Below are 27848 nucleotides of genomic sequence, written 5' to 3'. Positions count from 1 at the left end.
GGGACTGAAATGATCACTGTGACTGCATGCCACGGCTTGTAAGTGTGCTACTCGTTGCATCATACCAAGATAACTGAACCTCGAAAAAAACAAGCTCCTTGAAGGAATCTACAAGAAAGGAAGCTAGTGGAGTGTTTTGGAACACAGACTAAGGTGTCAGCTAATGGGGAGCAGGTTGGTATTTATTGGGATGAATCTTGAAATGTTATTGGTCACATGCACACGGTTAGCAGATTATTGCACGTGTAGAGAAATGCTTGTGCTTCTAGTTCCGACAGCGCAGCAATATCTAACATGTAATCTAACAATTCCACAACTACCTAATACACACAAATCTAAGTGAAGGAATGGAATAAGAATATATACATATAAATATATGGATGAGCAATGACAGAGCGGCATAGGCAAGATGCAATAGATGGTATAAAATACAGTATATACATATGAGATGTGTAATGCAAGATATGTAAACATTATTAAAGCGACAAGTGATCCATTTATTAAAGTGGCCAATGATGTCAAGTCTGTATGTAGGCAGCAGCCTCTCTGTGTTAGTGATGGCTGTTTAACAGTCTGATGGCCTTGAGATAGAAGCTGTTTTTCAGTCTCTCGGTCCCAGCTTTGATGCACCTGTACTGACCTTGCCTTCTGGATGGTAGCGGGGTGAACAGGCAGTGGCTCGGTGGTTGTTGTCCTTGATGATCTTTTTGACCTTCCTGTGACATCGGGTGCTGTAGGTGTCCTGGAGGGCAGGTAGTTTGCCCCCGGTGATGCGTTGTGCAGACCGCACCAGCCTCTGGAGAGCCCTGCCATTTGATTTATTGGGATGAATCTTGTCCTGGTGGCAGCTCTGCAGAGTGGCCTAGCCACAAAGTCATCAAATCTGATTTTAAGGCTAACCTTAACTGCACTGCTAACCTTATGCCCAACCTTAAATGAAGACCAAAAAGCTCATTTTTATTAGCATACATTTTTTTTACGATATAGCCAATTTTAACTTTGCTTTGGAAACCGCTGAGCTCTGCCTCCAGGACAAGATTCATCCCAATAAATGTCAACCTGCTAATGGGGATCCCAATAAAGACGAATTAATCAAGTATTGAATGTAATGATTTATGAAGTATTTGTTACTATTGTTTAACTCGATTGTCCTCTAGGAGGTGAAGCTGGAGTTCAGAGGTGAGGCGCTGGCATTCGCTGCTCTGGTGGACGGGTATTTCCGTCTGACGGTAGACGCCCATCACTACCTGTGTACAGAGGTGGCTCCTCCTTCTGTGGTGCAGAACCTACAGAACTGCTGTCATGGACCTATCTGGTCAGTGATCACACACTCTCTCATCTCTCTCTCTCTCTCTCTCTCTCTCTTTTTTCTCTCTGTCCATCTCTGTCTGGCTTTTGTTCTCTCTCCCCCTTTCCGTCTTTATCCCCCCATCTCTCTATTCTCCTAACCTCTCTTCTCGTCCTTCTACCTTTCTCTATCTGTTTCATTTGCCTTAATCTACCGTTGAGTTTCGGGGGTTTGACTGTTGTTTCCTGCAGTACGGAGTATGCCATCCAGAAGCTTCGCCAGGAGGGCAACGAGGAGGGAACCTACGTCCTGCGCTGGTCCTGTACTGACTACCATAACATCATCATGACCGTGGTCTGCAAAGAGGTAACACGTACTTACCTGGCATGGGAGACACCTTGATTACGAAAGAGGCGAGACCATTGCACTCTGGCCATGCTGACCCCGGTGAATTCCCCCAAATGTGGGAATCTTTGACTGCATCATTTCCGGTAACGGGAAACTGCGTCCACACTCTACACTGGAATTAGGGCGGCAGGTAGCCTAGCGGTTAGAGCGCTGGGCCAGTAATCGAAACGTCGCTAGTTGGAATTGCGGAGCTGACAAGGTGACAAGTCTGTCAATGTCCCCTTGCGGAAGGCACTTCACCCTAATTGTTCCAAGGTTGCATTGGTACAGCCAGGGTCGAAATGGCAGACCCTGACCATGACCCCACTCTCCGAGGGTGTCTCAGGGAGAGTTGGGATATGCAAAAAAAAAGTAACATTTCCAATTCACACATGCGTATTAATAGACGTTTGTACAATAGGACAAATATATCACACACCCTCTTGAGAACAAAGTATTTTTTTCAGGCGGAGAGAGTGGATTGTAACTGAGGTGGAACGAATGGAGAAGTCTGATAAAAAGCCAAAACAACAAAGTTCAGAGATAATCACACAAGGAAGTGACTAGGAGCTGTCTGATAAACAGTTACAACACAGATGATGCCAAAACATGATACACACTCTGACAAACACACACGCACACACGCACACACACACGCACACACACACACATACACACACACACACACACATACACACACATATACACACACACACATGTACACACACACACAGACACAGGATGTCCTTTTCAAACAATGTGTGGTTACTGTCAAAACAACAGCCTGGCAGTCTGGTGTGTATATCACACTACCATGGTTAGATAAGCTGAACTCCCATCAGTGAAAATTGTGTGTGTGTGGGGGGGGACGGGGACGACTGAGTGTGTTCTCGTTTGGGGAATCTCAATTCAATTCTCAATTCAATTAATTCGGGGACAGTAAATAGCATGTGCCTCACTGTACATGCTGACTGGGATTTGTTCCAGGCGGTATGCAGTGGACAACTGATTTCCTCTTTCCTTCCCTTCATCTACCCCTTTCCTCCCCTCTCTCCAGTTTGATCTGTGTGAGTCGAGGCAGGTGCACCTGTATAAGAACTTCCAGATCGAGGTGGGTTCTGAGGGATTCCGTCTGTATGGGACCGAGACCTACAGATCTTCTCTCAGAGAGCTGCTCGACCACCTGGCTAGACAGAACCTCCGTACGGACAACCTCCACTTCCAGCTCAAACGCTGCTGCCCCCCACAGCCCAGAGGTATGAGGAGAGATGCAAATATTCAATACACACACACACACTTTCACTTCAACTTTTAGTGCTTTTATTTCAGCCCCTCAGCATGTCATGTTGGCCTTTCTATACATGTTATGCACACACAAGCACGCATATTGAACTGAGCCCTCTGAGTGACTTGGTTCTGGTCAGCTGAAAGGATGTCCCTTTTAGTACCTGTTTACACCAGGAGCTCTAGTTTCCCTTAGCGACACTGCCTCGCCATGATTACCACTCACTTAACCCTCTGGGGGTAACTGTGTGCATCTGTGTGTAGGTGTGGCTATGTGTTTTTGCAAGCATATGTGTCTGTGTGTGTGAGAACCCTGTCTTGTTTACATCCTCTGTGTGTGTGTGCGTGCGCGGGCATGTGCGTCAATGAGAGGCAAGGAAAGGAAGACTAAGTAGTACTGTGGTTTCCTGAGCACATCTCTCCTCCTCTGTTTACTGCAGACAGGCGTGGGAGGTGGAGGTGTGTGTGTGGGGGTTGTTATGATGAAATATTTTGCCTGCTATAATGGGCCTGTCACAAGGGTGGAGCATCATTTGTGTTTTGATTTTTGTTGTGTGTGTGTGTGTGTGGGGGGGGTTGTTATGATGAAATATTTGGCCTGCTATGATAGGCCTGTCACAAGGGTGGAGCATCATTTCTGTTTTGATTTTGTTGTGTGTGTTGAAAACCACAGAGTTCTCTTTGTCACAACATCACTTCCTCCTCTCCACCCAGCCATACACTGATAATGATTCTAATATATCTACTACTCTACATTGCAGTTTTGTTACACTGTTTATACACACCAAGTATGTACAGTCGTGGCCAAAAAGTTTGAGAATGACACAAATATTAATTTTCACAAAGTCTGCTACCTCAGTTTGTATGATGGCAATTTGCATATACTCCAGAATGTTATGAAGAGTGATCAGATGAATTGCAATTAATTGCAAAGTCCCTCTTTGCCATGCAAATGAACTGAATCCCCCAAAAAACATTTCCACTGCATTTCAGCCCTGCCACAAAAGGACCAGCTGACATCATGTCAGTGATTCTCTCGTTAACACAGGTGTGAGTGTTGATGAGGACAAGGCTGGAGATCACTCTGTCATGCTGATTGAGTTCGAATAACAGACTGGAAGCTTCAAAAGGAGGGTGGTGCTTGGAATCATTGTTCTTCCTCTGTCAACCATGGTTACCTGCAAGGAAACACGTGCTGTCATCATTGCTTTGCACAAAAAGGGCTTCACAGGCAAGGATATTGCTGCCAGTAAGATTGCACCTAAATCAACCATTTATCGGATCATCAAGAACTTCAAGGAGAGCGGTTCAATTGTTGTGAAGAAGGCTTCAGGGCGTCCAAGAAAGTCCAGCAAGCGCCAGGACTGTCTCCCAAAGTTGATTCAGCTGTGGGATCGGGGCACCACCAGTGCAGAGCTTGCTCAGGAATGGCAGCAGGCAGGTGTGAGTGCATCTGCATGCACAGTGAGGCGAAGACTTTTGGAGGATGGCCTGGTGTCAAGAAGGGCAGCAAAGAAGCCATTTCTCTCCAGGAAAAACATCAGGGACAGACTGATATTCTGCAAAAGGTACAGGGATTGGACTGCTTGAGGACTGGTGTAAAGTCATTTTCTCTGATGAATCCCCTTTCCGATTGTTTGGGGAATCCGGAAAAAAGCTTGTCCGGAGAAGACAAGGTGAGCTCTACCTTCAGTCCTGTGTCATGCCAACAGTAAAGCATCCTGAGACCATTCATGTGTGGGGTTGCTTCTCAGTCAAGGGAGTGGGCTTCTCACAATGTTGCCTAAGAACACAGCCATGAATAAAGAATGGTACCAACACATCCTCCGAGAGCAACTTCTCCCAACCATCTAGGAACAGTTTGGTGATGATCAATGCCTTTTCCAGCATGATGGAGCACCTTGCCATAAGGCAAAAGTGATAACTAAGTGGCTCGGGGAACAAAACATCGATATTTTGGGTCCATAGCCAGGAAACTCCCCAGACCTTTAATCCCATTGAGAACTTGTGGTCAATCCTCAAGAGGCGGGTGGACAAACAAAAACCCACAAATTCTGACAAACTCCAAGCATTGATTATGCAAGAATGGGCTGCCATCAGTCAGGATGTGGCCCGGAAGTTAATCGACAGCATGCCAGGGTAGATTGCAGAAGTCTTGAAAAAGTAGGGTCAACACTGCAAATATTGACTCTTTGCATGAACTTCATGTAATTGTCAATAAAAGCCTTTATCAGTTATGAAATGCTTGTAATTATACTTCAGTATTCCATAGTAACATCTGACAAAAAAGACACTGAAGCAGCAAACTTTGTGGAAATTAATATTTGTGTCATTCTCAAAACTTTTGGCCACGACTGTATATACTGGATTATATACTGGTTCTCTTTCAAGTATTTGTTTTGGTATTTCACTTATGGGATACGCCCCGAGCGTATTTGTCATAAAACTTTATTACACTATGCCATCCATGATTGGCTGGACGTCGTGATGTATGCGTCGGGGAATGGTGTCCCTCCTACCCTATAAAAGGTCTGACGCAGCATCTCTGAGTCATTCAAGCACCTCTTCTTGCTTTTCATCAGAAACCTTACCTAGACACGACAGCCTTTTCCGAAAGTAGCTAAACTGTCCTCAGACGTGAGCTTACAACTCGCTCGACTCGCTAACTCTTTTCCTGACCAAGTTAGCTGTATCCAAACTCGCTCGACTCGCTAACTCTTTTCCCGACCAAGTTAGCTGTATCCAAACAGTGACTACTCATAAGCAAGCTAGCCACCACGCTAGCTAGCTTCAAAGTTTTGTGGTTTAACTTGGACAAGAAGAGTTTTTGTACTACCTACTACCAAGCTATCTTGTCTATCTTTTTTGGAAATGGTATCCGGCCATCACACAAGTGCCACCGTTGGAGATAAACCACTAATCGCTAGCTACCTAACTAGACTGTGCCCTCTTCATGGTGAAGAGTCTTCGTCGCACGCCAAGCTAGCCTGACATCCCCAAGGACCCTAACATGGGGCTGACATCCCCAATGGCTCATTAGAGGCGATGGATATCCCCACAGGGAATCTCGGAGCGACGGCTAGCACTAGCTGGGACGACCAGCTTGAAGCCACTGCCCCACTGCTGGAGGACTCCAGCAATGACCTCGCTGCCTCCCTGCCGGGCTTCCTGACATCAGACGACAACGACTCCATGGGGCTTTCCCGACAGCCCCCATTTGGAATCATCAGATGGAGGAAACAACTCCTTCATCCCCTCAGGCCGCCAAGCCTCCTGCCGGGGAATCCGAAACTGGCTCTCGGTGTGGACCTGCAGGACGTGTGCAAATGCACTGCAGATAAACTGTTGATTCCTTGATTCCTTTGCCTAATACAGTAGCAGAGACCACCAAGTCCCGCTACGAAGGTAAGCTACCCAAAGCCAAACGGGCAGCCAGGCAATTTATACCAGTCTTCCCAGAATGCCTGGAGGAGGTTATCCATACCTGGAATAGACCTTTCTCCTCCAAGAACCCTGTCCAAGGTGGGTCGTGTTGGACTGTGTTGACATGGAAGGGATTGGGCTTAAAGCTGCCGTCCAGGTGTCGGGACGAGTGATGGGGCTCATGATATCCCAGGAGAGGGTGCGATGGCTCAATCTATCCATAGTGTCTGACAGTGAGAATCTGACGATCCTGGATGCTCTCGTAGGCCTTTTCGGTCCCACCATTGAGAAACGGTGCGAGGAGAAGAAGAGGGAGCCCTCCAGCTCTGTCTGCCCAGTAAGATACAGCCCAGTGCCTCCCCTGTGCCTGGCTCCACCTTCACCCAGGCTGCAGCAGGTCAAAACCCCTTTAAGATCCCCAGCCCCCTAGGCTGCGAGCCCAAGGCAGCAGAGAACCTCGGACCCTAAATGCCCCTGGTCTAAGAAGCCTCCCTTCCCACCCATGGCCCCAAGGAGCCAACCGGCCCCTAACCCCACCCAGGAGGTAAGGAGGAAGATTTGGACAGCCTAGTGGTGTCCCCATTGCCAGAGAGGCGAGAACGGCCTCCCCCAAGCGCATTTCTATCTCCACCACCAGTCCTGAGCCTGTTCCAGGATGCAAGTTCCCAGGCACCTGCATACCGGGCCCAAGTCGGTGGTCACAGAGTATAGCCCAAAGAGGAGAAAAGACAATGTTCAGGTGGATGCTTCTACAAGACCCCCCTCTCGTCTCACAAACAATGTCAGTTCACTTTTTTTATCCCACTAGCACAACCAGGCTACAGGCCAAGGGTGCAGTCAGACATGTTGTTTCTCACAAAATCAAAACAAACAGTGTGCCTCCCTATAATCGCTCCTTCTGTGGTGATAGGCCACATAAGCACTCTCCCAGTGCGGGCCAGCCGTGCATGTGCAGCGCTTCGCGGACTGTCATACACTCTCCCCCCGTCAAAGGGTGCTGCTCTCCCTCGGAGAGGAGAGAGATCTGGTGGGCATGCGCAGTGTCAAACTGGGTACAGGGCACGATAGACAGACTACAGTTCCCTGTCACCCGTCTCGATTCAAAGGAATCGGAGCTCAGGCTCAGGGGGAATCAGGGAAATCACATCACTAATAGGGATAAGGGCAATAATAATTGTTCCTCCCAACAAAGCCACTGCGGTTTTTACTCAAGTTATACACCCGATCATAGAGCTACAGGCTTTGAAAGTACGCGTTCAGAATGTTGACACACACTGCTCTGCTACGTTATTTGCGCCCAGGCGATTGGTTCGTATCCGTCGACTTGAAGGACGCTTACTTTCACATCTGAATATACTCTCCTCACAGGACATTTCTCAGATTTTCTTTTCCAGGGCGTAATCTATGGATTTCTGGTCCTCCCTTTTGGACTCTCACTGTCACCTCTCAGAGGGAGGGGCATTCGGCTGATGACGTACATAGACGATTAGCTGCTGTGCACTCAATCGAGACAAGAATTCTTAGTCTGCTCTTGGAACGCCTGAAATTTCTAGGTTTCAGAATAAACACAGTAAAGAGCATTCTGATTCCCACGCAGACAATCTCTTTCCTAGGTCTAACCCTAGATTCGGTATCATTCAAGCTCGCCTCAAGGAAACGTATAAGAACATTCCAGAATTGCCTAGCACTTTTTCGCAGAGGGAACCTGGACTCTTTCAAAACATGCCTAAGGCTGTGAGGTTTGATGGCATCGGCTTTAGTGGTCATCCCATTAGGACGCTTGAATATGAGAGGGTTTCAACGCTGGGTCTCTTCTCTAGGTCCCAATACATCACGAACATCACCATGTACAGATCTCCATAGATTGCACGGTAACACTGCACTCCTGGAGAGACCCGACATTTCTGTCACAGGGTGTCCAGATGGACACTGTTTTAGCCAAACAATTAGTCCTGACAGACACGTCTCTCTCGGTTTGGGGTGCAACCACGAGGTGCTGAACGGGGTGTGGGGACCCCATCTCCGTTCCACTCACATAAACTGCCTGGAACTCCTTGCAGTGTCCCTAGCATTAAAGTCGTTTCTCCCATTTATGGAGGGTCATCATGTTCTAGTCAGAACAGACAATACCACGGTTGTGCCTTACATAAACAGACAAGGGGGACTGCGATCCCCTCACTTACACACACTGGCACACAGACTGATTATGTGGAGCAGTGTGCATCTCCAGTCAATGAGAGCTACTCATAAACCAGTAGTGCTGAATTTGGGGGCATATTTACTCTCCTGAGGGAACCCTCTATATGGGGAGTGGAAGCTCCACCCAGAGTTAGCCAATCAGGTTTGGATGCGCTTCGGCATTCCAGCAGTGGATCTTTATGCATCGAGGGAGAATACACAGTGTCCACTGTTCTTTTCCCTGAGGGATCGGGATGCACCGATAGGGATGGACGAGTTGGCATATGAGTGGCCACGTGACCTGTATTCATTCCCCCTACTGGCCCTGATCGCTCTCTCCCCCCACCCCTTAGCCAGGGTCTGTTTCTCATACTAATAGTGCCACATTGGCCAGAAAGACACTGGCTAGCGGAGATCACTGAACTACTATGCGGTCAGCTGTGGCACCTCCCGCTGCAGTGGGACCTACTGTGCCAGGAGCGCAGGGAGATTTTCCAACCTCACCCGGAACGGTTGGCACTCGGGGCATGGCCCATGAACGGCTTAATTTGAACACTGCCGGGCTTCCCCAAAATCACATTTAGACTGAGTGCTAGAGCCTCATCCACCAGGTCCCTTTATGATTTGTAAATGGCATGTGTTTGAGGAATGGCGCACCAATTCACAGACCATGTCGTTCCAGTGCTCTGTCCCGGTAATCCTGTCGTTCATACAGGAATTATTAGACAAAGGAAAGGCCTTTTCTACTATTAAGGTATAGCTGGCAGCTATTTTGGCTTGTCATGTGGGTTTTGGGAGCACAACAGTAGGGCAATACCCGTTTCGCCCGTTTTCTGAACGGTGCACGTCGTTTGAGTCCAGGGTCCAAACAGCTTGCCCTGTCATGGGACTTATCAGTTGTTTTAGATGCTCTATGCCAACAGCCCTTTGAGCCCTTGGATCAGGTGGAGGTTAAGATGCTTTCATTTACGACAGCACTGTTAGTAGCGTTGGCCTCTGCCAAGTGTGCAAGCGACATTCACACGCTCTCAGTGCACTCGTCAATGTGCACAGTTTGCTCCTGGTATCGATTGGGTATCATTGCGGCCAAACACCGCCTTTATCCCTAAGGTTACTAACCTATCTTTGATGTGTCTTCCCCTTGAGCTGACAGCTTTTTATCCCCCACCCGGAACGAATGGTTGCATATGTTCACCCTCTGTGCATCTTCATGGACAGGACTAAGGGGTTTAGAAACTGTGATCAGTTGTTTATTTCCTGCGCGAAACCTTACACGGGTAAAGCACTCCCTAAACAACGCCTCTCCCACTGGATAGTGGGGGCTATCGCTTTGGTAAAGCTATTCAGTCTCCTGCTGGCCTACTGGCTCATTCCACTAGAGAAATGGCTGTGCCCTGGGCTTTATTTAAGGGCATTTTTTCCCAAGATATTTGCTCAGCAGCGAGTTGGGCTTCATCTCATACGTTTGCAAAATTTTACAGGCTCGATGTCACTGCACCAACACTGGCACATACTGTTTTAGGTGTAGGATCTTCTGAGGGCCAGGGCCCATTTTGTGTGATGAGTCTCACAGGCCAGTCGGTTGTCAGGATAAGCTTGTCTGGCAATACGGGAGTTCGTATATACCATAAGTGAAATACCGAAATGAATACTTGAAAGAGCATTTTAGGTTACGACCGTAACCCCGGTTTTCTGACAGTATGAGTGAGGTATTTCACCAGACCACCCTCCTTGCAGGATAGAGGAAGAGGTGTTGCTTATTTTGAATGACTCAGCGATGCTACGTTGGACCTTTTTATAAGGTAGGAGGGACGCCCCTCCCCGACGACACATGTCTCGACGTCCAGCCAATCATGGCTGGTGTAGTTTATTAAAGGCTTCTCACGAATACACTGGGGGCGTATCCCATAAGTATACTATCATACTACTATATAAAAAATCAAGTGGATTCGGCTATTTCAGCCACACCTGTTGCTGACAGGTGTATAAAATCGAGCACACAGCCATGCAATATTTTGTTGTTGCGTGGCCTAATGAACACAACCCTGGTGTGTGTTCTGTGTTGCACTTGCTAATGTGTGTGTGTGTGTGTGTGTGTGTGTGTGTGTGTGTGTGTGTGTGTGTGTGTGTTTTGCACTGGCTAATATGGAGTATGTGTGTGTTTCAGAGGTGTCCAACCTGCTGGTAGTAACTAAGGAACGAGTGCTGGTCCCCCAGACACCCTTGCAGGAGAGCCAACTCAGCTTCCACAGGATCCTCAAGGAGGAGATCTTACAGGTACAGTACCACACACCGTACCAGGCACGTGCACAGATAGGGGTCTTCCTGTGCCCAAGCACCTGCCCGTTTACCCTCCTACTCGCCAAGTGCCCTTTTGGGTGATGAGTGAGGTATTTCACCAGACCATCCTATATATATATTTTTTTTACGTTTTTTTTTGCAGTAGCCCTAATACAATATCACAGCATATTGGCTATATGCCTTGCCTACCAATATTGTTATTCTCAGACCATATTTAATTTCAAAATTCAAGCTTTGATAACAAAATAGATCTGTGGGTGTATCACTTACGAGGCACAGCTGAGCATAAATTAAAACATTTTACTGGACTGATGTTACCTGCATCTGATGGTCAGTCTCAGCGGAGGGAGGGAGAGGGCAGCAGAGGGTCTACCTCTCACGGTTCCTGCTCTCTCCTTTCCTCCTGTGAGACTGACCAGAGAGGGGACATTGTCCTCCAACTGATGCCGAAACTCAATTCGCACTGCATCCGCCTCATGCACAAATTCATGTTGTTCCTATGACGAGAGAAGTTAAATATTCCTTAATATTAAAATAGACACGACGAGCTGCTAGAAATAAAACGCAGGCCTATCGATACATTTGGCTACTCATTCACTGCAGCTGCAGCGCGAGTGGAAGTAGGGAGCGCGTGTTATGTTTTGTAAAAGTGCTGAAAAAAAACTTAAACATTAACTCACTCATAAAAACAGCAGCTCTTTGCTGTATTCTTTCAAAGTTTTTCTCTGGTCATATTTTTCAAAGTTATAAAATCACACGTAGGCTAGTATCAAACATTTGCTGTGGGGTCGTGAAAGCTGTAGGCACGGTGATATGAGCTATCCGATTGGCCAGCGCAGTAGGCGCACTTGATTTAGCCACAGTTCTCCTGGTAGGCAGTGTTTGTCCCTTCAGACAAATGAAATGGTTCAAAATGGGAACACTTTGCCTACCCAACGTGCAGGGCTTCTGAAACAAGTGCACCTACCGTCAACAGCGCAAGACAAATAAAACAATTCAATGAGATGGCACACCTTTACTGTTGGCTTTTCTACAGAAATGTTTGGCGATCGACTAGGAATGCCTTAAATATCGACCAGTCGACCGTGATCGATCGGTTGGTGACCACTGGTCTAGACTCTAGCTAACTACCACATACAACAAAGATCCACATGCCACTAGCCAGCCAGTCTTATATCATGAGTTAGAAGATTGTGAATATTATATTATGAAGTTATTATTTAAGGGCATTGAAGATAAATCACTAACTGTAAAAAAAATGATTGCGCTAACTAGCAGATTTACATCAATCATCAATGATCAGCTGATAGCCTACCCCCTTTTCCAGATGTCAATTATGTCTTTAGGAGGCACTGTAACCATCTTGCTTCCAATTTGTGATGAGTGAGTGTGAAGCATTTGGTCTTCATGGAGGGCAGCACTTAAAATGTATTATATTTCCTTGCTGTCAACATTTTCAAAAAAAATTGTCCTCTATCCATCGCTTTTGGAATTTTCTGTCTAGCTTTCGGGTTTGATGTTAGCAAGCGGGTTTGATGTTAGCAAGCTGGACAGAGTGAAAATACTATAAATGTAAGTCTATCATTTCTACACAGTTTTCATTTGTTTTAGTAATTTCAATGTTGATTAAGAGCCACATAAAAAAAACAAAAAAAAAAACAACAACAACTGCCGCGGGCCGCATGTTGACACCCCCACTCTACACTTCCAGTACATACCCTATCAGTCACATCCAGTACATACCCTATCGGTCACATCCAGAACATACCCTATCGGTCACATCCAGTACATACCCTATCAGTCACATCCAGTACATACCCTATCAGTCACATCCAGTACATACCCTATCAGTCGCATCCAGTACATACCCTATCAGTCGCATCCAGTACATACCCTATCAGTCGCATCCAGTACATACCCTATCAGTCGCATCCAGTACATACCCTATCAGTCGCATCCAGTACATACCCTATCAGTCGCATCCAGTACATACCCTATCAGTCGCATCCAGTACATACCCTATCAGTCGCATCCAGTACATACCCTATCAGTCGCATCCAGTACATACCCTATCAGTCGCATCCAGTACATACCCTATCAGTCGCATCCAGTACATACCCTATCAGTCGCATCCAGTACATACCCTATCAGTCGCATCCAGTACATACCCTATCAGTCGCATCTATCCATCGGCTGAAAGAGACTTTGTCAATCTTTTATTTTTCTAAACACTTTAGTCCTTCAGTGTTTTCTTGCTGGTGTCGGTCACCAGTGTGTGTTTACGGTGTGTGTATCTCGTAAGTGTGTCTTGACTAACTCGCTCTCTCCTCTCTCTCCTACCTCTCAGGGAGAGCACCTGGGGCTAGGTACCCGGACGAACATCTATGCTGGAGTACTGAAGGTGAAAAGTGCAGAGGATGAGGATGCTGGATACTCTTCCTCTCAGGACGTCAAAGTAGTGCTGAAGGTGCTGGGGTCCGGACACAGGGACATCTCTCTGGTAAGACACACACACTGTTTACATCCTGTGATAACTTTAGGGACTCCCACTAGAAGAGTAACTTCTGAGAGTATGTGAGTGATGTTCTGTGGCAATATTCTGCCACATTAGCTGACTGACTCTCTCTCCTCTCTCTCACCTCCATCTCTCCCGCTCTCTCCTTTTCTCCCGCTCTCTCTTTTTCTCTCTCTCTCTCTCACCATCTCTCCCGCTCTCTTTCTCCCGCTCTCTCTTTTTCTCCCTCTCTCCCCAGGCCTTCTTTGAGACAGCCAGTATGATGCGGCAGGTCTCCCATAAGCACATCGCCCTGCTCTACGGAGTCTGTGTACGCCACCTGGAGAGTGAGTACACACACACAAACACCCTACGCTGCCATGGTAACCTACATGACACATCTAAACCTTAAACTCACTTCTTAATCCATCCTTCTGTTACTGTAAGAAGTGGTAATACAGGACCTACACTGTTAGTGGGTGTGATGGGACTTGCCATTATTTACAAATACCGAATTCCCCATGAGCTGTTGACTCAGTATTGAATAGTGCGTTGACATACTATACAGTACTGTCTAACACCTGTCCAAACAGGTTAGTGGGAGATGTTTGGTATTTATTTTAATTAAAAAAACATATATTTTACCAGGTAAGTTGACTGAGAACACATTCTCATTTACAGCAATGACCTGGGGAATAGTTACAGGGGAGAGGAGGGGGATGAATGAGCCAATTGTAAACTGGGGATGATTAGACGACCGTGATGGTATGATTGACAGCTTGGGAATTTAGCCAGGACACCAGGGTTAACACCCCTACGATAAGTGCCATGGGATCTTTAGTGACCACAGAGAGTCAGGACACCCGTTTAACGTCCCATCCGAGACGGCACCCTACACACTGTTTACATCCTATGAATAGATTAATGTAGTAATGAACAGGAAACTAGCAAAATAAAGGAAGCCACCAACATAAAGTGCCTTAATAGGGCGTTGGGGCACCACGAGACGCCAGAACAGCTTCAATGCGCCTTGGCATAGATTCTACAAGTGTCTGGAACTCTATTGGAGGGTTACGGCACCATTCTTCCATGAGAAATTCCATAATTTGGTGTTTTGTTGATGGTGGTGGAAAACGCTGTCTCAGGCCCAGCTCCAGAATCTCCCATAAGTTTTAAATTGGGTTGAGATCTGGTGGCTGAGACACATACACACACACTTTAAACCTATGCTCCTTTGAGACCCCTCTTTCAAAGTCACTGAGATCTCTTCTTCTAGCCATGGTAGCCACAATAATGGGCAAGTCGGCATTTTTATACATGACCCTAAGCATGATGGGATGTTAGTTGCTTAATTAACTCAGGAACTACACCTGTGTGGAAGCACCTGCTTTCAATGTACTTCGTATCCCTCATTTACTCAAGCGTTCCCTTTTATTTTGTTACTTATAGGTGTCACTGTACTGTTTCCCAAAACACAAGACAAACCAGTCTTCCTGTTGTGGTGGCCAGCGGGCAGAATATTCCCCGAGTGTGTCTGTGTTGGTGTATTGACTGTCCCTATTGACTGTCCCCCCAGATATCATGGTGGAGGAGTTTGTCCAGTTCGGTCCGTTGGATCTGCTCATGCGAAGACAACACAGTCCTCTCGGTACACCATGGAAGTTCCAGGTGGCCAAACAACTGGCCAGTGCTCTCAGCTACCTGGTAAGACACACACCAAAGACTTCAGTCACCCAAAGCCGTAGATTGGACCATCTGCATTGACCTTATCTTGCGCTGACTTTATGTACACTCACAAGACTATACCCACTCACTTACACACACACACTACACATACACACACACACTTCACACATATGGTGCTGCTACTCTGTTCTTTATTGTACTCTTATTATTATCTATCCTGATGCCTAGTCGCTTTCTCACTACCTAGATGTGCATGTCTACCTCAAATACCTTGTACTCCTCCACATTGATCTGGTACTCCCTGTATATAGCTTGTGTATTTTATTCCTCTTGGGATATTTGAAAAAAAAAACTCTGCATCGTTGGTAAAGGCTCATAAGTAAGCATTTCACGGTAAACTCTACTACACCTGTTGTATTCAGCGCATGTGACAAATACAGTTAGATTTGACTCTCTCGTATGTACGTATGTATGTATGCAGGAGGATAAGAAGCTGGTGCATGGCTTTGTGTGTACCAAGAACATCCTGCTGGCCAGAGACGGAGTGGACAGTGAGGGAGGACCCTTCATCAAGCTCAGCGACCCCGGCATACCCATCACTGTGTTGACCAGAGAGGGTAAGACCTCACTGAATCATTTCTGTGTGGCAAGTTATGCACAATGTGTGCCAGTCAACCATCATATTCAATGGCCGTTTTTGTTCTCATCCAGAGCAACTTATCTTGTTTTGCAGAGATCCACGTTGAGCTCTGACAGGACAAGAGCCCAATTTGAGATCATAGAAATATGAAGCCTCCATTGTACAATATATTGAGTTCTGAAGGGTTTGTGACCCAGGAGAATGTCTTCACAGTCAAATAATATATGCCGTTTCAGCACACGCTTTTATCCAAAGCGACTTAACAGTCATATGTGCATATATTTTACGTATGGGTGGTCCACGGGAATCGAACCCACTACCCTGGCATTACGAACGCCGTGCCCGACCAGCTTAGCTACAAAAGGACCACCGGTGTTAGTGAGGTTCTGTCCGGGAATTGTTGTTTTCAGGAAGGATACTACACAAGAACACTTCTCACATTCCATATTTCCCTCCAATGGCATCATGTTTCTGCTCGGGCAAACATTTACGGTGTCTGTGGCTGAGTGAAGACGGTTAAACAGACCAGGGGAGTTAATGACTGGACTGGATGTCTCTGTGTTAAAGTCCACTGGGACATTTGAATCGGATGAGAACACGCTTTCTTCCCATCTCTATTTCCCCTCTCCGCATCTCTTGCCGTCCTTCTCCCCACCCGCTCTTTTTTTCCTGCTCTCTCCCCTTATCATCTGTACTTCTCTTTTGCTCCTCCTCCTGGACTCCCTCCTTTCCCCCCCTCCCCCATTCCCTCCATCGCCCCCTCCCCCTCCCCTCTCGCTCCCCGTTTATGTGCAGTGTTACTGGCATGGCAGGGCTGTGGATTCCTGTCAGTTGGAAGTGAATTGACTCCAGGCCAGAGAGAGACTGGGTGGCCCAGGTCACATGACGAGGAAGGCAGAGCCTTTCCCACAACACAGGGAGAGAGATAAGGGAGAGAGAGAGACAGAGAATGCATCAGGGAAAAGTAATACAGTAAATATGTCAGAGAGGGAAGAAGGGACACCAAACATATTAATACTGACAAAACCTCTCCCCAACAGATGAACGTTTGTTGTGTGTGTTCAGTACAATAGAGTGGGTTTTTACGCCGAATGTGAATGTGTTCGTACAGTGAGCGGCGGGTAGGAGCGTTGGGCCAGTAACCGAAAGGTTGCTGGATCGAATCCCCGAGCCAACAAGGTATAAATCTGCCCTTGAGCAAGGCAGTTAAACCCCCAACAACAACTGCTGCCCGGGCGCTAATGACGTGGATGTCGATTTTTAAGGCAGCCCCCCCCCCCTCACCTCTCTGATTCAGAGTGGTCGGGTTAAATGTGGAAGACGCGTTTTAGTCGAATGCATTCCCCTCTCCTCGTCTAGTGTATACAAACACATACCGTGTGCCTAAGGCTGTGTTTGTGCCACCCTGCAGAGTGTGTGGACCGGATCCCATGGATCGCTCCAGAGTGTGTGAAGGACTCTACCAACCTGAGTGTAGCAGCTGATAAGTGGGGCTTCGGCACAACACTGTGGGAGATCTGCTATGACGGAGAAGTGCCCCTCAAAGACAAGAAACTCACCGAGGTACACGCACGCACACACACATCTTGATCCACTTGAAGGATAATTCCAATACACATCTGTAACAAATGTATTGCAACCCAGAGTAATTCACCGTGCTTGACTTGGACTGAAATAAGTGCCGGTTCTCATTTTGGGTACCGGTGCTGTTTATATTTCGGTGCAGGAGCTCCACGATACTCGTGAGCTAATGTTCTATAAGAGGAACATGAACTCAAGCAGTAGAACCGGTACTCAGTTCCTGCCCAGGTCAAGCAGGGATAATGCATGCCCTTAAGCTCTGCCTTGATAACTGATGAGGTTTCTCTCTCTCCCCCGTGAGTAGAAGGAGAGGTTCTATGCAGCGGAGTGCCAGTTGGCTACCCCAGACTGCAAAGAGCTGGCTGAACTGATGACTCACTGCATGACCTACGACCCCCACAAACGCCCCTTCTTCAGGGCCATCGTCAGAGACATAGACACGCTGGAGGAGCAGAGTACGTGTTTCTGTGTGTGCATGTGTGTGTGTATGTGTTTGTTAGTTTTGTCACGATACCAGTATTGCGAGCCTAGGAAGTAAGGAAGGAGAGGAAACAAAAACAGGAAACAGACTTAATTTCTTGAGGAAAACAGCCCTAATGTTGATAACAAACAGCCTTATGTTGTCATCCAGAGTCACATTTATTTTGCAAGCTTTAGCACACAATGTCTGACATAAAGTAGGTCTATCAAGGACCATAGAGTTTAGTCTCATTTTTTCCCCAAGGAAATCGTGATGCTGGTGTGTGTGTGTACGTCTGTGTGTGACACGTGGGATGAGCTGTGTGTGTTTGTTTGCATGCGTATCTGTACGAAGGCTCTTTGAATGTATGCAGTAAGTCATCATTCCCCTAGCTGCTCTTCCTGGACCCCAGGAAGAGTAGCTGCAGCTTTCGCTAACGCGGCTCCTAATAAAATACTAAATTCCCCCTGTAAGGGCAGCCGTTCCCAAGCGCTAGCTAGAGGAGAGAGCTTGCAAGAGAGTGTGTGTGTGTGTGTATGAGTGTTGTGTGCGAGTGAACCCAGTAAACTACATCTCCCCCTAAACTGGACCCCTTGGATATGCATATTGCCCTTTAATACTCCCACACTGTGGCCAGAATGAGGTACTGCAGTCATGTCGCAGTTCCACATCCATCATACTGGTGTGCTGTAGCTTCGCTGAATAAACCCACTGTACAAGTTGTCAGTGGTAACAGTGTGTGTGTCCCTCCACCAGACCCCTCTATCAAGCCGGCGCCCACTCAGGAGGTCGACCCCACTCTGTTCCAGAAGAGGTTCCTCAAGAGGATCCGAGATTTGGGGGAGGTAACGCACGTTTCTGTGTTTTTGAATGCGTCAGAGAACGAGTGTGTATATGCAGTTACCGCTATGTGTGTCACGGTGTGTGTTCCTGAGTCTTTTTAGGCTGACGTGGTTGTGTATAACGGTAACGTGCGTATGTAACTGGCTGTCCGCGTGCGTAGGGTCACTTTGGAAAGGTGGAGCTGTGTCGGTATGACCCCAGAGGGGACCGGACAGGGGAGCTGGTAGCAGTGAAGAGTCTCAAACCAGAGAACAGGGAGGAGCAGAGCAACAACCTTTGGAGTGAGATAGGAATCCTTAAAGAACTCTACCACGAGAACATCGTCAAGTACAAGGGCATCTGCCAGGAGGAGGGTGAGCGAGAGGAACGCGTACCCCTGCCACACGCGCACGGATGTAGACACGTACACAAACATCGCCTGTGCCGAGTCCACTCAAACCTCTTTATCTGTGTATGTGTAGGAGGCAGAGCCATCAAGTTGATCATGGAGTACCTGCCTGCTGGCAGTCTGAAGGAGTACCTGCCCCGTAACAGAGGACAGACCAGCCTGAAGACCCTGCTTAGCTACGCTGTCCAGATCTGTCAGGTACTGCAACTGTCTAAACCCTAACCCTAGCTTCATGTCCAACCCTAACTATAGCTTCATGTCCAACCCTAATTCTAGCTTCATGTCCAACCCTAAACCTAGCTTCATGTCCAACCCTAAACCTAGCTTCATGTCCAACCCTAAACCTAGCTTCAAGTCCAACCCTAACCCTAGCCTCGTGTCCAACCCTAAACCTAGCTTCATGTCCAACCCTAAACCTAGCTTCATGTCCAACCCTAAACCTAGCTTCATGTCCAACCCTAACCATAGCTTCATGTCCAACCCTAACCATAGCTTCATGTCCAACCCTAACGATAGCTTCGTGTCCAACCCTAACGATAGCTTCGTGTCCAACCCTAACGATAGCTTCGTGTCCAACCCTAAACCTAGCTTCATGTCCAACCCTAAACCTAGCTTCATGTCCAACCCTAAACCTAGCTTCATGTCCAACCCTAATCCTAGCTTCGTGTCCAACCCTAACCCTAGCTTCATGTCCAACCCTAACCTAGCTTCATGTCCAACCCTAAACCTAGCTTCATGTCCAACCCTAAACCTAGCTTCGTGTCCAACCCTAACCTAGCTTCATGTCCAACCCTAAACCTAGCTTCATGTCCAACCCTAACCATAGCTTCATGTCCAACCCTAATTCTAGCTTCATGTCCAACCCTAAACCTAGCTTCATGTCCAACCCTAAACCTAGCTTCAAGTCCAACCCTAACCCTAGCCTCGTGTCCAACCCTAACCCTAGCCTCGTGTCCAACCCTAAACCTAGCTTCAAGTCCAACCCTAATCCTAGCTTCGTGTCCAACCCTAAACCTAGCTTCATGTCCAACCCTAAACCTAGCTTCATGTCCAACCCTAATCCTAGCTTCATGTCCAACCCTAAACCTAGCTTCATGTCCAACCCTAATCCTAGCTTCATGTCCAACCCTAACCATAGCTTCATGTCCAACCCTAACCATAGCTTCGTGTCCAACCCTAAACCTAGCTTCATGTCCAACCCTAAACCTAGCTTCATGTCCAACCCTAACCCTAGCTTCGTGTCCAACCCTAACCCTAGCTTCATGTCCAACCCTAACCTAGCTTCATGTCCAACCCTAAACCTAGCTTCATGTCCAACCCTAAACCTAGCTTCATGTCCAACCCTAAAGCTAGCTTCATGTCCAACCCTAAACCTAGCTTCATGTCCAACCCTAAACCTAGCTTCAAGTCCAACCCTAACCCTAGCCTCGTGTCCAACCCTAAACCTAGCTTCATGTCCAACCCTAAACCTAGCTTCATGTCCAACCCTAACCCTAGCTTCGTGTCCAACCCTAATCATAGCTTCGTGTCCAACCCTAATCCTAGCTTCGTGTCCAACCCTAAACCTAGCTTCATGTCCAACCCTAATCCTAGCTTCATGTCCAACCCTAATCATAGCTTCGTGTCCAACCCTAAACCTAGCTTCGTGTCCAACCCTAACCATAGCTTCATGTCCAACCCTAACCCTAGCTTCGTGTCCAACCCTAATCATAGCTTCGTGTCCAACCCTAAACCTAGCTTCATGTCCAACCCTAATCCTAGCTTCGTGTCCAACCCTAACCCTAGCTTCGTGTCCAACCCTAATCATAGCTTCGTGTCCAACCCTAATCCTAGCTTCGTGTCCAACCCTAAACCTAGCTTCATGTCCAACCCTAAACCTAGCTTCATGTCCAACCCTAACCCTAGCTTCGTGTCCAACCCTAATCATAGCTTCGTGTCCAACCCTAATCCTAGCTTCGTGTCCAACCCTAACCCTAGCTTCATGTCCAACCCTAATCCTAGCTTCATGTCCAACCCTAACCATAGCTTCATGTCCAACCCTAACCCTAGCTTCGTGTCCAACCCTAACCCTAGCTTCGTGTCCAACCCTAATCCTAGCTTCGTGTCCAACCCTAACCATAGCTTCATGTCCAACCCTAAACCTAGCTTCATGTCCAACCCTAACCTAGCTTCGTGTCCAACCCTAACCATAGCTTCATGTCCAACCCTAACCCTAGCTTCGTGTCCAACCCTAAACCTAGCTTCATGTCCAACCCTAACCCTAGCTTCATGTCCAACCCTAAACCTAGCTTCATGTCCAACCCTAACCATAGCTTCGTGTCCAACCCTAACCTAGCTTCGTGTCCACATCCCGGTTCAACCCTAACCCTTGCTTCGTGTTTAACCCTAATCCTAGCTTTGTGTTTAACCCTGACCCTTAGCCCTGGTTATGTGAACATTATGGTGATGTCATTGATAGTTATATAATAGGATAAATTCCTCCCCTCTCTCCAGGGAATGGACTATCTGGGATCTCGGAATTACATCCACCGGGATCTGGCAGCCCGGAATGTTCTGGTGGAGAACGAGAGCACGGTGAAGATCGGAGACTTCGGCCTGACCAAGAGCATCAAGGGCAACGAGGGATATTACACAGTCAAAGATGACCTGGACAGCCCTGTGTACTGGTGAGAGGACTGGACTACTGCAGACTACTGTTGTTTTATCCCACCTGGTGCAAGCGCTTCTGGCCCCATGTCTGTGATTTAACCCCCCGAGAGTCGATTGACGCATCTGTGCGCCAATCAAAATATCATAATCAAAACAATCCCCATCAAAATCTGTCAATTTTAGGCCAGAGAGATGTTTCCGCATCTGCGGTGAAAGTTGGCAGAGGTAGAGCGGTGTTTGTCAGACCGTGAGACATCCCGAAAGTCTTGTGTTCTCAAGAAAATGTCTGTAACGGTTTGACCTCCAAAATATTATGGAAAGGGGAGAGTCTGGGCTTTCTCTGGGCTATAGTAGTAAAGACCAAATTCAATATTTTATTCAAAAATCAAATAGCTAAATTATCCTTATTATGACCATCTTAAAACAATTCCATATGTCAGTTCATAAACCCCCCCCCCCCCCCCCCAACGGCTTAGACTTTTAAGAATTAAAGAGAGAGTATTTTGGATTCCTGAGAGTTTGTGTCTTTGTGTAAATAGTTTACAGACAGTGTGATGTATGTTGGCGTGTTATCCCTCTGTCTTCCCATGTACCAGGTATGCCCCTGAGTGTTTGGTCCACTGTAAGTTCTACCTGGCCTCTGATGTCTGGTCCTTCGGTGTCACCATGTACGAGCTGCTCACCTACTGTGAGAACGCCATCAGCCCCATGGCGGTCAGTACACACACACACACACGCATATACACACACACACACACACACACACACACCTAGGCCTGGCAGCACAGCCTTCCATCCCACTGATCGAGTCAGGTTGCGCCAGTCTATTCCCAGGGTGGCTAATGACTCGCCAAGGGGCTCTGCCCACTCCTGCTAGCCTGTGCCATCTCTCTCACACACACACACACACACACACACACACACACACACACACACACCCCTCCACACACACCCTTCCAACTCCCTGATTGCTCAGACAATCTATACCAATATGTCCTCCCTAATCAACACCCTGTAGCCATGATCATTACATATCCATTAAGGCTTATTCCTACACTTTACCCCACTGTTCAATGCACAGAAACTGGTTAACGATTGATAGCTAACCAATAGCTATTACCATCTTAAATGGTTATAGTTGCCACCATTAAGAGACTGCTTTGAAACAGGTTCTAGAATTGTAGATGGAATGCAGTGTTTGACTATTCTCTTCTGACTGGCTTTGTCTCAACAACAATGCATCAACAATACAACTCTATGGGGCTCGGTAGGGGCCACGCCCCTCTTTTGGCAAACATTTCTGGGGTTAACCATTTAATTTAAAAGATTAGAAATCACTTTTAAAAAACAGTGATGTATGAAAGAAAAGTCAAGGGTACAAGACTGTGTACATACTGTACCAGAGTTAGGGGAGAAACAAACGACTCATCCCATGCAGCATTGCGGTCTGTATCTTCCAATCACAGAGCAGATATAAGCCATTGGAATCATTCCCAAAGATGGTGGGTAAATATGGTTTACTCAGGCCGTTTACCACTGAAAAAGATTGGCACGGTTCCTGTCTGTGTAAGTGGCCGTTTCCTCTCTCGCGTGAGCATGCTTTTCCTGCTTAAGCTCGTGTTTCCTCCATAATATCTGGCGCAAGAGGAAACAGCTACTTATTGTCCCCTCCCGCTTGCCCTACCCACCAGAAAAAAATGAGCGAGTGGGGGTACCCCCTCTGTGGGGCGGGGGCATCAGAAAAGATGAGGGAGTGGGGTGTCTCACTTTCTCTACAGTCTCCGGTGTTTCTTGTACATTTTTTAAAACATGGTAGTTGTTGGTTGGCCATGGTGTTGTTTCCAATTTGTTAGCTAGCTAAGTTACTATACACAACAACAAAAATATAATAATTACCATACACAGCACTAAAATAAACCATGAGATCTGTTAGTGAACACATGATGATGCTCGATAGCACTGTCACAGGCACAAACAGAATTTGTCCGTTGCGTTATCTCCCATAGGCAGATAACGAAGTTGTCCATATTATGTGAGATTTTACCTCTTGTTTAGTCGCGTTAGAACAGATCCAGGGTCTGTTTCTGTGGCGGCAGAAACACTAAGGCTCATGGTTAGTGAAGTTTTTTGGTGCTCTTTAAAACCAGGAAATGGAAATGAAACATTCATAACCGATGGGCACAACATCAACATAGGAATTGTTTTTCAGTCTCGGGTGCACAGTAATATCGCTTTCACTAATATTTAATATCACTATGGGTTACGAGGATTGTAAAATCCACTTCCGGAATCTCTTGTCAGAGCCCTCTGTCAGTCCTGTCTTCACTGGCTAGATGGGAGGAGTCATTTTGTTTCATCGTGTTTCCATGGCAACTAATCTCTTCTCCCCTTCCTCCCTCTTTGTCCCACAGATGTTCCTGAAGATTATTGGTCCTACTCAGGGCCAGATGACAGTGACGCGATTGGTCAAGGTGCTGGAAGAGGGGAAGAGGCTGCCCTGTCCTGATAGTTGTCCTGGAACGGTAAGATCTACCAGAGATATTAGTGAAAGGAGGAAATAGGAATCCCATTGGACAACGAATGGAGGAACGAATAACGTCTCTCTCACCCAGCAGACTGTCGACCAATCACGTTCACATTGTCATGCTGTGTCACGCGGATGCTAAGCTAATCGTCACGCAATCCCTTCTCAAAGTCAGGGTATGAGTCGAGAAAAGTGCCTATTTTCCTCCGAAAGTACATAATGTCACAATTCCAAAACTATACAATATTACATATAGCATGTTCATTATCTCACCTCTCTGAAAATATTTGTAATGTTGTACTTTTTGTTGAAGAAATTCATGCTAATGTTGGGTTTTTGAACTAGCGCCCAATTGACTCCCATTCACTCGTCCCAGAATGCACCGCACGGCCCATTGGCATAGCATGGGCAACGTACACAATGGGCGTTAATATGATTGCAATGGAGTTTCCCATCTCCTACCTTCGGAAAGTATTCAGACCCCTTGACTTTGCGGTTTTAAGAAAAAAAAATGAAAAAAAAGAAAAGTAACAAATAATTAAAGAGCAGCAGTAAAATAAAAATAGTGAGGCTATATACAAGGGGTACCGGTAGAGTCAATGTGCGGGCCACCGGTTGGTCGAGGTAATTGAGGTAATATGTACAATTGAAGTCAGAAGTTTACGTACACTTAGGTTGGAGTCATTAAAACTCGTTTTTCAACCACTCCACAAATTTCTTGTTAACAAACTATAGTTTTGGCAAGTCGGTTAGGACATCTACTTTGTGCATGACACAAGTCATTTTTCCAATAATTGTTTTCATACAGATTATTTCACTTATAATTCACTGTATCACAATTCCAGTGGGTCAGAAGTTTACATACACTAAGTTGACTGTGCCTTTAAACAGCTTGGAAAATTTCAGAAAATGATGTCATGGCTTCTGATAGGCTAATTGACATAATTTGAGTCCATTGTAGGTGTACCTGTGGATGTATTTCAAGGCCTACCTTCAAACTCAGTCTCTTTGCTTGACATCATGGAAAAATCAAAAGAAATCAGCCAAGACATCAGAAAAAAATGTGTAGACCTCCACAAGTCTGGTTCATCCTTGGGAGCAATTTCAAAACACCTGAAGGTACCACGTTCATCTGTACAACCAATAGTACGCACGTATAAACACCATGGGACCAGGCAGTCGTCATATCACTCAGGAAGGAGACGCGTTCTGTCTCCTAGAGATGAATGTACTTTGGTGCGAAACGTGCAAATCTATCCCAGAACGACAGCAAGGACCTTGTGAAGATGCTGGAGGAAACAGGTACAAAAGTATCTATATCCGCAGTAAAACGAGTCCTATATCGACATAACCTGAAAGGCCACTCAGCAAGGAAGAAGCCACTGCTCCAAAACCGCCATAAAAAAGCCAGACTACGGTTTGTAACTGCACATGACTGCACATCAGTCTTCTGGTCTGATGAAACAAAAATAGAACTGTTTGGCCATAACGACCATCATTATATTTGGAGGAAAAAGGGGGAGGCTTGCAAGCCGAAGAACATCATCCCAACCGTGAAGCAAAGGGGTGGCAGCAGGTTGTTGGGGTGTTTTGCTGCAGGAGGGACTGGTGCACTGCACAAAATAGATGGCATCATGAGTGAGGAAAATGATGTGGATATATTGAAGCAACATCTCAAGACATCAGTCAGGAAGTTAAAGCTTGGTCGCAAATGGGTCTTCCAAATGGACATGACCCCAAGCATTCTTCCAAAGTTGTGTCAAAATGGCTTAAGAACAACAAAATCAAGGTATTGGATTGGCCATCACAAAGCCCTGACCTCAATCCTATAGAACATTTGTGGGCAGAACTGAAAAAGCGTGTGCGAGCAAGGAGGCCTACAAACCTGACTCAGTTACACCAGCTCTGTCAGGAGGAATGGGCCAAAATTCACCCAACTTATTGTGGGAAGCTTGTGGAAGACTACCCAAAACGTTTGACTCAAGTTAAACAATTTAAAGGCAATACTACCAAATACTAATTGAGTGTATGTAAACTTTTGACCCACTGGCAATGTGATGAAATAAATAAAAGCTGAAATAAATCATTCTCTCTACTATTAAAAACTAAATGCATGCTCTTCAACCGATCGGTGCCTGCACCTGCCCGCCTGTCCAGCATCACTTCTCTGGACGGTTCTAACTTAGAATTTGTGGACAACTACAAATACCTAGGTGTCTGGTTAGACTGTAAACTCTCCTTCCAGACTCACATCAATCATCTCCAATCCAAAGTTAAATCTAGAATTGGCTTCCTATTTCGCAACAAAGCATCCTTCACTCATGCTGCCAAACATACCCTCGTAAAACTGACCATCCTACCAATCCTCGACTTCGGCGATGTCATTTACAAAATAGCCTCCAATACCCTACTCAACAAGCTGGATGCAGTTTATCACAGTGCCATCAGTTTTGTCACCAAAGCCCCATATACTACCCACCACTGCGACCTGTACGCTCTCGTTGGCTGGCCTTCGCTTCATAATCGTCGCCAAACACATTGGCTGCAGGTCATCTACAAGACCCTGCTAGGTAAAGTCCCCCCTTATCTCCGCTCACTGGTCACCATAGCAGCACCCACCTGTAGCACGCGCTCCAGCAGGTATATCTCTCTGGTCACCCCTAAAGCCAACTCCTCCTTTGGTCGTCTCTCCTTCCAGTTCTCTGCTGCCAATGACTGGAACGAACTACAAAAATCTCTGAAACTGGAAACACTTATCTCCCTCACTAGCTTTAAGCACCAGCTATCAGAGCAGCTCCCAGATCACTGCACCTGTACATAGCCCATCTATAATTTAGCCCAAACTACTACCTCTTCCCCTACTGTATTTATTTATTTATTTTATTTATTTTGCTCCTTTGCACCATATTATTTATATTTTAACTTTGAACTTTCTTCAAACTACAAATCTACCATTCCAGTGTTTTACTTGCTATACTTTATTTACTTTGCCACCATGGCCTTTTTTGCCTTTACCTCCCTTATCTCACATCATTTGCTCACATTGTATATAGTCTTATTTATAATTTTCCTACTGCATCATTGATTGTATGTTGTTTTACTCCATGTGTAACTCTGTGTTTTTGTATGTTGTCGAACTGCTTTGCTTTATCTTGGCCAGGTCGCAATTGTAAATGAGAACTTGTTCTCAACTTGCCTACCTGGTTAAATAAAGGTGAAAAAAAAAGACAAACTAAAAAAAAAAATAAAAAAAAATAATAATAATAAAAATGTCTTCTGACATTTCACATTCTTAAAATAAAGTGGTGATCCTAACTGACCTAAGACTGGGAATTTTTACTAGGATTAAATGTCAGGAATTGTGAAAAACTGAGTTTAAATGTATTTTGCTAAGGTGTATGTAAACTTCTGACTTCAACTGTAGGTAGAGTTATTAAAGTGACTATGCATAGATAATAAACAGAGTAGCAGCAGCGTAAAGGGGGGGGGGGCGACAATGCAAATAGTCTGGGTAGCCATTTGATTAGATGTTCAGGAGTCTTATGGCTTGGGGGTGGAAGCTGTTTAGAAGTTGTCTTGGACCTAGACTTGGCGCTCCGGTATTGCTTGCTTTGCGGTAGCAGAGAGAGCAGTCTATGACTAGGGTGGCTGGAGTATTTGACACATTTTATGGCCTTACTATGACACTGCCTGGTATAGGGGTCCTGGATGGCAGAAAGCTT

General features: G+C 46.3%; 1 protein-coding gene and 1 pseudogene across 3 annotated transcripts in view; both read left to right on the top strand.

Annotated features, from left to right (window-relative positions):
- The window catches only part of LOC115192234 (tyrosine-protein kinase JAK1), a 66178-nt gene that overhangs the window by 34906 nt on the left and 3424 nt on the right, over positions 1-27848 (top strand). For all 3 annotated transcript variants that reach the window (XM_029750504.1, XM_029750505.1, XM_029750507.1), the window contains 16 exons: positions 1158-1315; positions 1540-1654; positions 2733-2931; positions 10728-10837; positions 13209-13361; positions 13615-13702; positions 14932-15059; positions 15523-15658; positions 17093-17244; positions 17567-17717; positions 18479-18567; positions 18726-18918; positions 19027-19151; positions 21447-21619; positions 22199-22316; positions 24014-24124. In XM_029750504.1, the coding sequence (XP_029606364.1) occupies positions 1158-1315; positions 1540-1654; positions 2733-2931; positions 10728-10837; positions 13209-13361; positions 13615-13702; positions 14932-15059; positions 15523-15658; positions 17093-17244; positions 17567-17717; positions 18479-18567; positions 18726-18918; positions 19027-19151; positions 21447-21619; positions 22199-22316; positions 24014-24124 (2199 nt within the window). The remainder of the gene's footprint in view (positions 1-1157; positions 1316-1539; positions 1655-2732; positions 2932-10727; positions 10838-13208; positions 13362-13614; positions 13703-14931; positions 15060-15522; positions 15659-17092; positions 17245-17566; positions 17718-18478; positions 18568-18725; positions 18919-19026; positions 19152-21446; positions 21620-22198; positions 22317-24013; positions 24125-27848) is intronic.
- Positions 1662-1810, top strand: LOC115193149 (uncharacterized; annotated as a pseudogene).

The sequence above is a fragment of the Salmo trutta genome, chromosome 4, assembly GCF_901001165.1.
Source record: "Salmo trutta chromosome 4, fSalTru1.1, whole genome shotgun sequence".
Classification (NCBI taxonomy): domain Eukaryota; kingdom Metazoa; phylum Chordata; class Actinopteri; order Salmoniformes; family Salmonidae; genus Salmo; species Salmo trutta.
The sequence above is the reverse complement of the archived record's forward strand: the minus strand, read 5'-3'. Positions and strand labels throughout refer to the sequence as shown.